The following is a 14,830-nucleotide window of genomic DNA, read 5'->3' on the forward strand; positions in this document are numbered from 1 at the left end:
GGAGCATGAGACCCCAGGAGCGTGAGAAGATGCTGGCCCTGGCCCTGTGTCTGCTGAGAGGTCGCCTGGCCGCGTGTGCTCCAGCTGTGCCTGCGCGACACACAGCCTGCCATGAGCATCACCGCCGCAGCCGCCAGCCTCACTGGAGGCAAACGCTCTGCTTAATTGGTCTCAGCTGGAAGCTGCCCTGTGCATGTCAGCGTGTTTAAGAAAGCAGGTCTACAGGAGAGGAGACACCAGAGTAACCAATTAAAGAAAAAAACCCCGATTTCCCTTCCCCCTCTTTCCCAGCCCTAAGCCCCGGAAGTTTGTTTTGTTTTTAAGGAGGAGTGTTTCTGTCAGTGAAATCAACTTGAGGATAAGGTTTTGCTATTAGTATTTCCAAGTTCAGTACTGACAGCATTTGTGGAGATAGTTACAGATACCTGGTTAAATCAGGTCAAGGTTTGCACCTTTATTTCTCCTTTTTTGTTGTGGTTTTATTTTCCTTAAAAAGAGGAAAGAAGTGACACCAGGAAACTCTTCATCCAGTTCAAATCCAAGTTTATTAGCCTGTAAAAGTCTGTTTCCACACAATAATCATAAGAAATGAATGAATGTTTATGGAGCATAGCATAAAAATATACGGAGTCAGCCATAGGTTGGAGTTTATGATTGCTCACAAAAATTAATCAGCAGATCACATGGCATTGCATGAGAAAGGCAAATCAGTCCTAGGAATGCAAACAATCAGGATAAAAAAGCAAAACAAGTAAGAGCAGAGTATCAGAAAGCAATAATTAGTTCACAATTCCTAATGTGGGTGACAAATTTTGCTAGCTCAGGTTATTTACCCACTAATTCTCCCAAAACAGATTGAAAGCCAGTTGCAATAATTTGGCATTAAACTATACATTCTCAGTCAACATATCAGCTGCTCAAATTCACTATCAGTCTCTAGGTATGACCATAAAAATGTAGGCACATAAGAGACTAGGTATACTCAATAGCCCAGCCCCTCCTACAGCCTGGTGGACACCAACACTCACAGCTAGAAATCAAAAGCTAATGCAAGACAAGTGGGTCAAGATGTTCTAGTCCCTGTCTGGACATGTAATAACCTTCTCTCTGCTTAATAACCTCCAGCATGCTACAGGCTCCTCAGATCTGGGAGTTTCACCTCTGTGCTGGGCACAGCAAACCTAACCCCCAGCATGGGAAGGGCTGTTGGATATCTGGCATAAACTTGTGTGTGTCACAAGTCCCAGGGAAAGGGCAGTAGGAACATCCCCCACTGGGTCCTGTTTGCTTTGGTGTTGATGCTCTGTTGGGTTGTGTCTTATTGCCAAGCTGATGTATGGACTTTGCTCATAAGCTACATCCAATGCAGGGAAGACCCCTCTCAAGAGATTTGGGCAAGCACCAAAAGTTTCTGACATAGACTAACTCTTCTCACTCTTTCCAAAGGAAAAGGTCTAGCCAAAAAGAGATGTATTTCTTCTAATGCTTTGGGCTTTCCAGAAAAAGTGCAGAGCGTTAGTGTTACTGCCTCTGTAAAGAGAGCTGCCTTAAAGGAGCAAGGGGAGAAAGGTGCTTTCTTCCCAAATGTAAGATGCTTATACACATCATAAACCAAGCTGGGGAGAACTGCACTGAATAATTAATCCAGGCTCTGGCTGACATCATGACACCTGCAGATCTTCCCACCAGAATTCTGCTGAATTATTTCCTATCAAAGATCCTTGACTCTGCAAGTCAAGGCCCTACACAGGCCAATGAACCCACAGCCACAGCATCTTCTGTTATGGGGAAGTCATGTTATGCCAAGGAGTACCTTCATAGTTTATTGGGAAATTAACCCATTAAGGCTAAAACCCGTTTTTCAGGAATGAGTGGTAGCATGACAAATTATTCCTACTTATTACATTAATGTGACAATCCTCTAATAACATCTGAGAACTCAGAAGAGTACTGAAAAACAGAACATCACAGCTTCTTTAGGCACTCTAGATCCTTGTCTTGCAAGATTAATGTTTTGATACCTGCATTTCCATCATTCTGCCTTCCTTGGGCAAAATTGCTCCTCTGAAAGACCTAGTGGCCCAGCCAAGAGTGTCCATCCTAAAAACCAAATGGCAAACCAAGACAGACCTACAGTGGGAGCAGTTCCTGACATCTTTGCTTACACAAAACTTCATCTTTCTTTCCTCAGATCGTTCCAGTGGTCTCAAACGTCATTGTATGTTCTGCAGTTATTACTAAGAAGAAGCATTTCTTTCCTTTATAGATTTCGGGGCCATCTATCCATGCTCAGTGCACACCAGTGGCTCAGTAGATCCTTACAGAGAAGCAAGATCAAACTTAGTTATAAATCACCTACATAACATCCTCCAATTCCGCGAGCTATCTGCTAAAGCCCCTGGGAATGTGGGGAGGACTGGAGCCTCCCAGAAGGCACACTGCCCTGTATCACTAAACCACTCGTAATTTCAGACTTGTTCCTTGGAAATATATAAGAGAGCACTGAAATGGCTAGTGGCAAAACCAAATTGAGCCCAACACAGCCTAGAAGAATTGAGCTTCCACACAAAAGGGTATTTTCCTTCCTTTAATAGGCTCAATAATAAGTTTGTCAGTTTTGGCTTTGAAGAATTACCTGCTTCTGGTCCGGGCTTTTGTCTTTAGTTGCTTGGTTTTGTTTGTTGGGGTTTTTTAATTAAAAAATAAAAACTATAAAAAGCTAGAGGTAGTTTTTAACTGCAAGGTTCATATCTGGGGCGAGTATTTCTCTGGAGCTGAGGGACGTTTTTCATTCAGACTAGTATAAAACAATACTTGAGGGGAAAAATGTTGAAAGAGAAAGCATTAAAAGAATAGGAACTCAGAGACCTCTTCCTGCTTCCAAATCGACCGTCTCATGAAATGAGTGTATTTCCTCCCTGTGAATTCTATATTTAATCCAGAGAGATCACTGAGTATGCCTGAGCAACCTGGCAGCCCTTTTCCTCCTCTTCAAACAGACCTCAAGATTCACTCTTGTCTAATGAGCGGTCTACGTCTCCCAAGAACATATATCCTTATGGATTTCGATAACAGCAGACAGGATCAGTGGAAAATCCACTTCTGTTCCTTTATCTTTTGTTGCTTTCTTTAAAAAACAAAAGGATACACCAAGGCTCCCCCTGGAAAATCAGCTGGCATTAAAGGAATCTCACAGACTAAAGGACCTCCCTCATTTTTCAAACTCATTCAAAATTCTGTTTTGGCAGCTGAGAGCAGACTTTCTGTTGATTAAAGGAATATTCGCAGAAAAATGACATTCCAAATTTCACCAAAATCAGATGATGTGCTGCCTGCACTGTCACGAACTTTCCCACCTATCTGAAGTTGCTTCAATGCCAACAAGTAGTACAGGAAAACAAAATGTCAAGAGGAAACCATCTCCTTAGCTATGTATAGTTTTTGAGACAGGTAGAGAGCTGAACTTTGAACTGAGAAGCAGTAAAACAAACAGGAAGATAATATTGTCATTCTCTCACAAACCATATTCATACTTCCAAATACTCCAACAGCAACAGGATGATCTATTCTCAGGACTATTGTTTGTTGCAAGAGCTACAGATGAGATTTCACCTTTGCATGCTTCTCCCTACAGAGCTAACTGCTAATTTATCACACCACCCTTACTAGTCCACTCTTTTTATACAACACAGGTCCGCATTAATGGGTTTAAGGCTGTTCTGTAATCAGTTTTGCTCCTACTTCTCTAATCTTTCACAGCCTCAAAATCTCAAAGTAACATTCCTAGTCGAAAAAAGGCAGTATTTTTTTCTGCTGTTCTAAAAAAGCCAGAGTACGATGTTACCTGCAGTAATACAACTTATGGGGTTTCCATCAATTGCCAATTGAGAAGGAATTAGCTCTGTGGCTATTGTACCATCACTTCATAAGCATTCATTCCCATATGCAAGACTGAGGTCAGCGTTTGGACCTTCTCGCTCATTTTGAGGGTTCTTTCATAAAAGAGGTTTTCTTTGTTTAAGATCCCACAAACAGGACCTGTTTATGGAAAAAGAGAGATATTTTGAATACTAAAGTCCTTTATTCAACAACACAGAAATATCACAAAAACAACTTTACTGGGCAAATTGAATGTTTTTATACAGTTTTGTACATGCCCCATAAGTGATTATTTTTTCATAAATACACTGTTTTCCAAAACTGTTTTTTTTCCATAATTGCACAAGCATACATACACCTTACACAAATATCTATTAGAAAATTTAATAGATAACTGCACAGTTCAGAAATAGGAGAACACTGTGAAAGGAGTACATTTCTGTGGCCCATGTTTCTGAAAATACCCTCCTAGTTCCCTGCAATTGTGAAAATGGAGTACTTTCTAACATAGGAGCTGTCTTTTGTTCACTAAGAATACAGTAGAGCTCAGCGTGAAACTGCCAAATTTAATAAAAACAAAATCTGAAACATTTAGCTGTTACATGAGAACCCACTGTTTGATATCACTATGCATCTAACCATGATCAAAGACCCACTACTGCTTTTTGCTGAATGCATTCGACCCTGAATGGTATGTTCATTTAACTACTTTCTTTCTTCATTATTTGATTACAGATATAGCCCATTTAAAGACTTTACATTCTTCAACATTAATTGTAGGACTTACATACCAGGGGGTCTGTACAAAAGGGAGTATTTTCCCTCATAGGGAGTGTCTGTTATTAATTGACAGAATGGGTACGTGTGCCTCCCTTTCAAGCTTACCATTTTTCATAAGTTTATCTGGGGAATGCCAAAAATGCTTCCATTAAGCTTAGCGCTCACACCTAGAAGACGGAAAGAGTTCTCTTTTTTTTGCCCACACCTTTTTATTTTTACTTTTTACTGTGAGACTGAAGAACTGAGAAGAATACAAATTTTCACACTGGAAAACGGTATTGGACCTTCTGAAAAGCACAAATTTGGTAATTAAGACTTGACAATAATCTGATTGACAAATATGTATATAAATGGGGAGGGGTGGGGAGGGCAGTGGGGAGAGACAGGCCAGAAAATGGATTTCCTTCTTCAAACATCACTAATTAAAATGATCTATGCACACTACATCATATAAATACTGTTTCAGCAGAATCTAAAAACCTGATGGTGCAAAGGAACAACATCCGAAATGAAAACCATGTGGATAAATCAAAGAAAAGTCACCTCTCATTCATTTTCAATAATGAACAGGTATGCTTGTTTGTGTGTTTAACAATTTTGAATTGACAAGTAAACCACCACAATTACAATATACAGATCCATCAGTTCTTTAAAACAAAACAACAAAACAAAAAAAGGAACCACAACAAGACATGCAACATTAGGGTATTAGACAGTAAGTACATTGCTATGAGTATCTTTGTTGTACACCTAATGTAGCCTGAACTTAACTTTGCCTCTGCCTCTGTAAGAACAATGACCATTTTCCAAAGAGCAAGGCAAGCTTACCAGCCAGATGTGCAAATAAGGCTTCAGTTTGTAAATCAATTAGGACTTTGGTAGAGAAGACCTTGCAGAGCTCATATTGGTCTAGTGATCAGTAACAGAGGCCCCTAACCAAAAAGTCTCCAACACAAAAAAATCCATACACAGCTGCCATACAAACAGACACAAAGCTCATTGAATGGGCATTGAATGAGTATTCAACTGAGGATCCCTTATGAACTGCAAGAGGGGCACCATGATAGAAGCATTTTAAGTGTGACATTCCACCTCTGAAGCCATGTATGTGACGTCACACGATGCAAGGACACAGACACATGCACTGACCCTAAGCTGAGGATGCAGGTGTAAGCCCAGCCCAACCACACCCCTGCAGCTACTCTGGGTCACCCACACTCTGCCCGGTCCTGTTGACATACGCATGTGGCCTCAGGAGGTTTGTCCTCCTCCAGCCCTTGGTCTTCAATTTCTGGGCTGTTCCCAACACTTGCCAGCCATGGGGGCTCCCTCACGTGCCAAAGCTGGCATCTGCCCTGCCTGCAGGGGTCCCACACTGCAGCATTCTCAACCCATCCCTCATGCTTCACCAAGGAGTGTGACCAAGGGCCAAAAGGGGTGATGTACTTAGCAAAAAATTGAGAAAGTGCTGAAACAGTAAGAGATTTGCATGTGCTGTGCAACATTAACTGCTTATTTCCATGCCCAGCACCTTTTCTGTGAAACTGCTGGTAGTCCTATCTTGTATAAAATTATAAATCTATCAAACACATGGCACAACAGCATTCACTTACTTTGATGGCATGGCCTTCTCACTCGTGAGCAGTATGACAAAGCCAAGCAATAAAAAGTGATGATCAACTGATAATAAGTATGCCTAAGTAAAGAATCCTCCATATTTTTTACGGCATGTTAGCCATATCCCTCTGTGTGCTGCCTTTCCGTGGAGCAGACATTTCTTCCATGCAGCTAGAACAGGAAGAAGAATGGCAAAGCATTTGTGTGGGGGCCTGAGGGACCAGTCATTCAGTAAAGCCGAGATCAGTGGACCACGAAACGTGTGGGGAGAAGTGGTCTTTTTTTAAAAGCATTTAAAAAAAAAAAATCATTTTTATACTGCAAAAATATCCAGGCTCTCAAATGAGCACAAGTGCAAGTGAGACCCAAACCAGTCCAACTGTCAAAACTCACTTAACTGTGAAGAGCTCCACTTGAACCAAAAATATGGCATTGCACTTTATAAAATATTTACTCCATTGACTGAAAATGTTACATAAGATCTCGTAGGTGAAGGGTAATTAAGCTGAGTCATCATTTTTCCTAAGGTCTCATACTCTGTTTTGCATCCTAGAACAACCTTTATTTAGATGACTGGTTTTGCACATCTGCTTATGCTGGGCACTCCAGCTCAAAGCACAGTGAAAAACGAGTCAGACACCAGACAGCATTTTTTGGAGAGATACCCCTCTGTAAAGCTCCTTTGGAAGCAATGCAAGTGCACAAACCACTACTCTAATATAGTGCTTGAAAGATTAATTTTAAGTGTTACGTCTTCCCTTCTCACAACACCACAACGGAAGGTAATTGCTAGATGCGTCACAATCTTTTTATCTTGGAAAACTTGGCATCAAGTCTCTACGGAAGGATGCATGGTAAAACAGTGCTGCTGTTGCTGCTGCTGCTGCTAAACAACTAGCAAAATAATAGTTAAAGCTAGAATTTATTGCTCCGGATTTAATTTGCAGAACCACACTGTTGTGTACAAACCGTTTATCTCCATTGATGCTCAGACATGATTGTCTCCTTGTGTCTAAACACACAAAATACAAGCGGCTATCTGTACAGTTTACAGTACTGAAACACATATATTTGAAAATGAAGTATAGATATGTTACTTTTCAAAGATACATGACTTTATAGCAGGGGTTTACCCAAACTTTTTTTTTTTACAGCCACTTTAAAAATAGACAACAACTTCACTAGTATAGCTAAGTTACATCAAAGAAAGAATTGGTGTACTGAATGTGAAGAAGCTGGCCAATTCCCCAGGCTCCCAGATTTTTGTCTTTTGCTTTTGAGGAAACCCCTATACATAAATGAAAATAGTATCTGAGTATATTCTTCAATGGTGGACTAAGCAGTTTCTTAAAACAAGGCTTTAGCTTGCCATTCACTTCGGACTGCCTCGAAAATAAGATACACTACTGCTTAAAAGAACCATCGGAATGCTTCAGCGCTGGGAACAGGTGCTCTCTAAAAAAAAAGCAAGAAAACAAGTTAAGCTTTCTTTTGTGGCATTGGCATAGTTGAGTTCTAGTTGTTCTTTTCCTTTACATTTTAGGCATACTTTCAGTTATCTAGGAATAACAAGATGCCTCCCATTGCTTGACAATTAATAGAAACATCCTTCTTCAAACACACACGCAATACATTGTACCCATTATGTAACACACCTAACATGCTGTCTTCTCCTTAGTTAGTTAACAAGGTAGTCATGAAAATGTAAACATTGCTAGAAAAAAAATCTCGAAAGCAGACAATGCTTTTAGAATAACCACACAGTTGTGCAATGGTTTCTGGCTTTCCCTGGCATTCTGGGCGTGCAGTTACAGCTCTGTGGGTTTGTGGGTTAAACACACACTTTGGCAAGACCACGTTTATGACAGGGGAATAGCAAAGGCACTGATCTGTCACTTGGAAAGTGGGCTGTGTCTTCAGACACCTTAGGAGTAGAGGTTGGCATTTTCAAACTTCAGGCCAGTCACCTTGTTCCATGTTTAGGCTGCAATGCAGAAAGAACTTAATGCACATCCATGACTTCATTCCAGTGAGGGAATCACCCTACTGACTTGGGGGTGCTGCCCAGACTGCCCCCATCCTTTCTTTCACACACATGCTGGACCTTGGCTTACACAGAAACAGCCCACTTGTAGAGAGGCTACCCTCCTCCTTCCCTCACCTGTTGCACCCTGAAAATGACATCCACTTGCATCCAGGTGCCTCCACACACATCTGAGTACCAGCAAATTCCCTTCACAGCTTTTTAAAGTACAACCTACATGAGAGGCTGAGAGGCTGAGCCTGCAAGGGCTGTGTCATTTCCATTAGGTACTTGCTGCCCTCAATTTCCTTCAGTCAAAAGTTGATGAAATCACCCTTGAACCCATGCATCTTGACCTGCATGTCTCCCCTCCAGAACTAATGTCTGCACTGTCCAGGGAGGGGAGAGTGAGCCCTAACATGACTCTATCAGTCTGTCCCAGCTCACAAGTACTAGTTTCATTAAGAACTACCAACAAAACAGTAGTGTTATAGCTAAAAAAAGTTCTCCTAAAAGCAATATGATGGAAATTTGCAAACAAATACTTGTAACAAAGAAGTTCTCATGAATGTTGCTGGTGTCACATTAAAGTACCATGCCTCTTTTTGAAAGAATTCTTTCATTTTTGTTTCATGTTAGACCTTTTTAATGTTTTCCTGTTTTTTCCATAAAAATCCAACAAACCTTGGACCCTGCAGTGTACAATGTGCATTGTACTTGGTGTCAGAATATTACTTTCTGAATTCCAGGGAGCTGCTCATTAATAAGGCAAGTATTTTTTGTTGAATAATTAGCCCAGTTTGTGATAATCAGGCTCAAGGCCTACAGAGCTTCTCTTTTTGTAAAAGCCATATGAAGGGGGAGCTGTTATTGTTATGTTTATTGCTTGTGCACATGGAAGTACCAGAGATCAAAATAACTCTGCTGTGTTATCAGAACTCTGACCTGTTGTCAATTCACTATCCACTCCCCCTCCTCAAATGTTGCGCTTTAATAAATCATCCGAAAATTAACTTCCAAGGACAATGAGCTGGTGTGTTGAATACAATCACCCTGCCTAGTGTGAGCTCTCTTTGTGTTGGTGGTCCAAAAGCAGGAATTGCTCACACCCATCTTTACCAGTCCCTGCTCTGCCCGGTTATGTGAGGTGAGCATGAGCACAAGTAGAGACAGAGCACAGCAGCCCTTGCACCCAGGTACGCCGAGGAGAGCTAATGCAATTGCTAGACCATCCACACTGGTCTGTGTGGGCTGTAAGATGGCTGCTGAGAGCGAGGGATACAGATTTATAATTTATAAAGAGCTTGGCTGCAGAAGAGGCTGGAGTTCAGAATAGCAGGAAACAATCGTATGACTAAATTGACCTCAAAAGAACAGTCAAACAGGCAAACATACTAAACTCAATAGTTTGTCTTCACTTGAAAACTAAATGTAATATTCCGCTGTGGGTCCATCTGTCTGAACACAAAACCACAGCTAGACAGAGAGATTTAAAGACATAGTGACTGAGATGGCCTTTATTTATTTTCTTGCCGCATCAGGTTGAGTTACTGTCAGACGTTGTCATATCAGCTGGAAGGAAAGGTGTAGCGTCTGATTAAAAGGTCATTCAGACCTTTAAATACACAGAATAGTATTTTTGAAGGGCAAAGCTACAGTTTAATATGTGTGCTTTTGAAAAACTGCAAGATAAGGAATTTTTGCATCCATGTACCAAGTTCTAATTAAAGATATACATTTACAATTAAATATCCATCGCGCTAACTACCAATTTGGGAACAAATTATTAATCCACCCTTAAACAAAAAAAAAAAAAAAGAAAGAAATCTTTTAAAATTGAATAGCTGGATCAAGTTCAATCTAAACCAATATATGCAATGAAATCCACAGATTTCACCACTCCAAAAATCAAGGTTATTTCCAAACAAAGAGAGAGACCCTTCAGCCCATTTAGAGGTTCAGCACACCAACACACAAGTTTAAGCACAATGACCATCTACTGCCTGGCTGTATAAATCCAGCAGTCCCAGCTGGGGAATCAAACTCTCAGCAAGATTACAGCGCATTTCTGGATCTCTGTGCTGCCGGTGGGGAATCATTATCCTGAGTGACAGGAAAGACAGATCCCCTGGAAGCCTAGGGAGGGGTGGTGAGGAGCAGAACCAGAGTTGATCAGCGTGGTTTTGCTGTAAAAGCCTTCACTACTTGTGCTGGTGCAAATGTTGACAAACGGCAGGCTTGCTCTCAGGAGGATGCTCAGAAACCTGCAGCCCTGGCTTCTTTGAGTAGGTAATGCCATAAAGCATGGCACCTGAGAGAACTGATCCCTTCACAAACCCGGGATGAAATGCCCTCCACACTGTCAAACTTTCTATGCTGCTCCCTATGTGCCAGCTTTCACTGCAAAAGAAGGAGCTTAAATATTTGAAATTTGAAAATTTAATTATTGCCTTGAAATATCAGCTTCATATAGGGAACCAGGCATGTTACATTTTTGGAGGAGGAGGTAAAAAACAGGCAACAAAAACCAACAGAATATCTCCTCAATTAAGCAGTAATGGAAAAATGATACCTACGTATCTGTCCTGGATGCCCCACAGGGAAATGTAAAAGCAGACCCTTGCTATATGCAACACATGAAAACAGCATGCTGGCTGGAGCGGTAAATTCCTCACCAAAGTCTGTTTCTACACCTGTATTTTCGCAGCAAAAGCACTCACTAGAGAATGATGCCTCCCACTGCCCTCTGAGGTCACTGACTGACAGAGCAAGGCATGGCATGCCAGACAGTGGGATTTGCTCATCCAAGGCCTGCCTGCTTGCCCAGCCCAGACCCATCCCTTGGTGAGCTCAAGCCTAGCAAGCCTGCCAGAGAAGCCTCTCTCCTTGGCTCTCTGTCTCACAGCCACCTGAAATATGTGATACAGAGACAAGGAATCAGGGAAGTTGGCTGCTGCTGCTTGGGATGCTGCTGCTGCTTAGGGTGCAAGAAAAATTCAGAGCTACCGAACCAAGACTCACTGTAAATCACCTGTATTACTATTTTCTGCAAGGCTAGAGAATCATTTGAGTTGAGGTGAACCACTCTCAGAAATAAAATAGAATAATAAAATATATCAGAGCACTACATGATTATGACCTAATACTTTACCAATGTTAAAGGATGTTGCATTATGTAAGAATCCTTTGATGTTTGATCCATGAGCAGAAGTCCTGCTCTCATTGAAGTAAACTCACATGTTGGCTACAGCAAATTATTAGCCAGATGTGGCACTCCTCATTTCTCCTGAGGAGCCCTGGAAACAATTTAGCTCAACAGAGGCCCTTTGGGAAGTATGTGGCAACTGAGGTATGTCCAACAAAATCTGGGCTACCTGGTGGTCTTTACAGAGACCAACACAACCACAGAAATAGACAGTGCCTTAAATTAATCTCCAATTCACATGGCAAATGAAATGGAATAGGTGGATTTCCCAAAGAAGTGGAATGGGTGCTAGCAACACAAGGAAAACTGACTTTACTAAGACCTGCAGAGAACCCAACATGAGCCTCTCAAGCTGGAGGACAATCCCTTCTTGAAATGGCTTCCACAAGAGGAGCAGTTTTGTCTGCTAAGTTGAATACGTACATATATATGTGTCTGTGTATATCTCAATATATCTATGTATATTGAGAGAGAGATATATGATCAGATACAGAGAAATCTGGTGCTCTGTGGTGGCCAAAGCTATTCAGCTGTAAAGTCCTGGCCCCTGCATTAAATGCAATTTGAATCAATCAGCAGCCCAGCCCAGCAAAACTGACCACCACTGGCCATAAACCAATGCCAGTATGCTTTTCTTACACTGTGTGAATACAGGCTATGCACCTCACCAGTCTCACAGAGCCCACATCCCCACCAGCAAGAAAGCAAACTGGTCTTTACTTCACATCACACCTTGTATTTCTAGTGCCACAAGCTAATTCAGGTGTCAGACAGTCACCCTGGAAATGACATCAGCATTGCTCATACATAAACAGTGCAGACTCTGGTGCAAATTCAAAACTCATTTCCCATCCCCGATTGCCCCCTCTGGAAAGCACAGTGGTACAGATGCAGTCTTGTTGCTGGAGTGGAGCTGTGTGTCACACTGTGATGCACTAAAGCCCAGCAGAGGGATGCGATCTCCTGACCTGCAGAGCCCTGTAAGATCATAGAATGATTTGGATTGGAAGAGCCCTTACAGATCATCTTCAACTCACCTGCCATGGGCAGGTGGGACACCACCCTTGACACCAGGTTGCTCAGATCCCCATCCAACTTGGCCTTGAACACTGTCAAGGATGGGGTATCCACAGCTTCTCTGGGCAGCCTGCTCCAGTGCCTCACCATCCTCAGTACAAGGCATTTCTTCCTAATATCTAATCTAAACTTACCTTCTTTCAGTTTAAAGCCACTTCTCCTTGTCCTACCACTACATGCCCCAGTAAAATGTCCCTCTCCAGCTTTGCTGTAGGCTCCCTCTAGGTACTAGAAGGATCACCATCTCCTGAACCACAGAGTATCAGCATCTCCTGACACACAGGAAGGTGGGTGGAAGATGCCATCTGTCCTGCACCAGCCTGCTCTGCCACTGATGAACGCAGTCAGGACAGCATCTCCACTCCTTACTTGCCTAAATACTAAGCCACCCCAAGAGCAAAGCAGCCTTTCAAAGTATCTGCAGCCCACTTTGTTCTGCTCATAAATATACATTACCTACAGCAGTGACTTTGGGGAAAACCTCACGATGCTCAGATTCAGCTCACACAGTCTCCTTGAATGTTTTTCTTCAGGCAAGGAGGCTTGGGGGCAAGAAACTAGCGTGTGAACTGCATCCCCTGGAAATGGAGAAGGAAAAGGGAGAACCCGGCACGTGGCACGTTTCTCCCAGCTGCTCCGCTGCCTGTCCTGGAGGTATGCCAAGAGACCCACCACACTGACCCAGCACAGGGGGGCCAGCTGTGGCTGCAGGAGGATGAGTGGATGAGGCTTCGGCACACGTGCACACCAACTGGCACAGGAGAGCTCTGTGCAGGAGCAGCCCTCGCCTCAAACTCCTGGCATCCTCCCACCCAGCCGCAGGCCCACGGGAGGGATGTGCTGCCCCAGCTCTGGACGAGGTGTGAAACAGTCCACGAAGCTGCCGCTCCCCACAGCTGCCAAAATCCCTGGCTGCCCACCAACGCTGTGCTCCTGCTCGCTGTACATGTTATCAGGCAGTAACAGATGTCCTCTAATAACAAGCTTATTATTGGACTTAGCAGATAAAAAGGGACACGTACGCTGGGTCAGAAGCTTGGTGGTGAGCTTTCCTCCACAGCCCACCTTAAAATATCTCTCCCCATACCTGAGCTACAGGCCTGTCTTCATACCAAGCATGAGATTTAACATTTATTTTAAAAGTCAGCTTTATTTGCTCTGAGAGGACACGCATCTGCATGCTGGCAGTTATTTTTCCACTTGCGCTGCATATCTCTCAGGCTGTATTTGAGACAAACCAGACTTAGAACATACCAGATTAGGAAAACTCATTTGACTTTCTCTGCCGCCAGCTCCACCGAGTGAAAAGTAAACCTTTGCCACAGGACATTGCAAGTAGAAATTTTAAAAATGTATTCCTAAGTCAGGGTCATGGTTTGAAAACCCAGCTCTTCTAAAACAGCTCAGAGGTAACCTCAGGAGATTTCAGTGGAGTCAGCTGGGGAATAAAGAATTTATGCCAACAGCCACAGAGACCTGCCACTGTACAGCCGGATCCTGCCACTTGGACTTGACATCAGCAGCAGGCCATAGCTCTCCAGCCAAATCAATAGGATTAGTCAGAGGAGTAATGTGTTTCTCCACGGGAGAAAAAAGGAGCAAAGGTGTCCCTCATTTACATTCACTGCACACCGCAGTTTATTTTATATATTAATTTTTTTTCACTTTATAGATGAGATTAAATTTGGGGGAATGGGGTCTTGATCTGAAAAAATGCATAATGCCATTGGGGAAAACAGATGGCAACTACAGATCAGAAATCATAAGGAATCCAGACTAATGCTGTCAAAGAAAAAGCAGCTCAGTCCCAGGAAATGCTAGTGATGGAGCCCCCGGAGCCCCTCTCTGTGCCGGTGAGCATCACCCACAGCTGTGAGCAGAGCAGCTCACATCGCCTGAACACCCCCGGGGTCAGCTTGAGTCACTCAGCACCGCAAAGGTGCGCACAGGGGACCGGCACAAGGATGCAGGCAGAGCCCTGGAAAGGAACACATCTCCTCTGCCCATTCCCTCCCAGGCTGGGAGTAACTGGCTGTGGAAGCCTTCCAGCACACTCCCTCCTTGTGCCAGCGCAGCCCTTTTGGCCAGCGAGCCGAGGGACGGAGCCAAGTCTCCACCTCTGCCGTCTCGCCCGCTGCCGCGGGGAGCAGCCGGCTTGGCCGCCAGCTTCCCTGCGCCTGGCACCCTGGCATCCTGGGGCTGGCAGCGCCGGGCCAGCCGGGGTCGGGAACTCGTCCTGCCATCTGCCA

General features: G+C 43.3%; 1 protein-coding gene across 1 annotated transcript in view; it reads right to left on the bottom strand.

Moving 5' to 3' along the window:
- Positions 1-526: 526 nt before the first annotated feature.
- The window catches only part of CXXC4 (CXXC finger protein 4), a 28,797-nt gene continuing 14,493 nt past the window's right edge, over positions 527-14,830 (bottom strand). The window contains exon 3 of the mRNA XM_085058314.1: positions 527-7,731. Within this exon, the coding sequence (XP_084914440.1) occupies positions 7,687-7,731 (45 nt within the window). The 3' untranslated portion in view covers positions 527-7,686. The remainder of the gene's footprint in view (positions 7,732-14,830) is intronic.

Source organism: Lichenostomus cassidix, chromosome 4 (genome assembly GCF_008360975.1).
Source record: "Lichenostomus cassidix isolate B80296 chromosome 4, HeHo_3.0, whole genome shotgun sequence".
NCBI lineage: Eukaryota > Metazoa > Chordata > Aves > Passeriformes > Meliphagidae > Lichenostomus > Lichenostomus cassidix.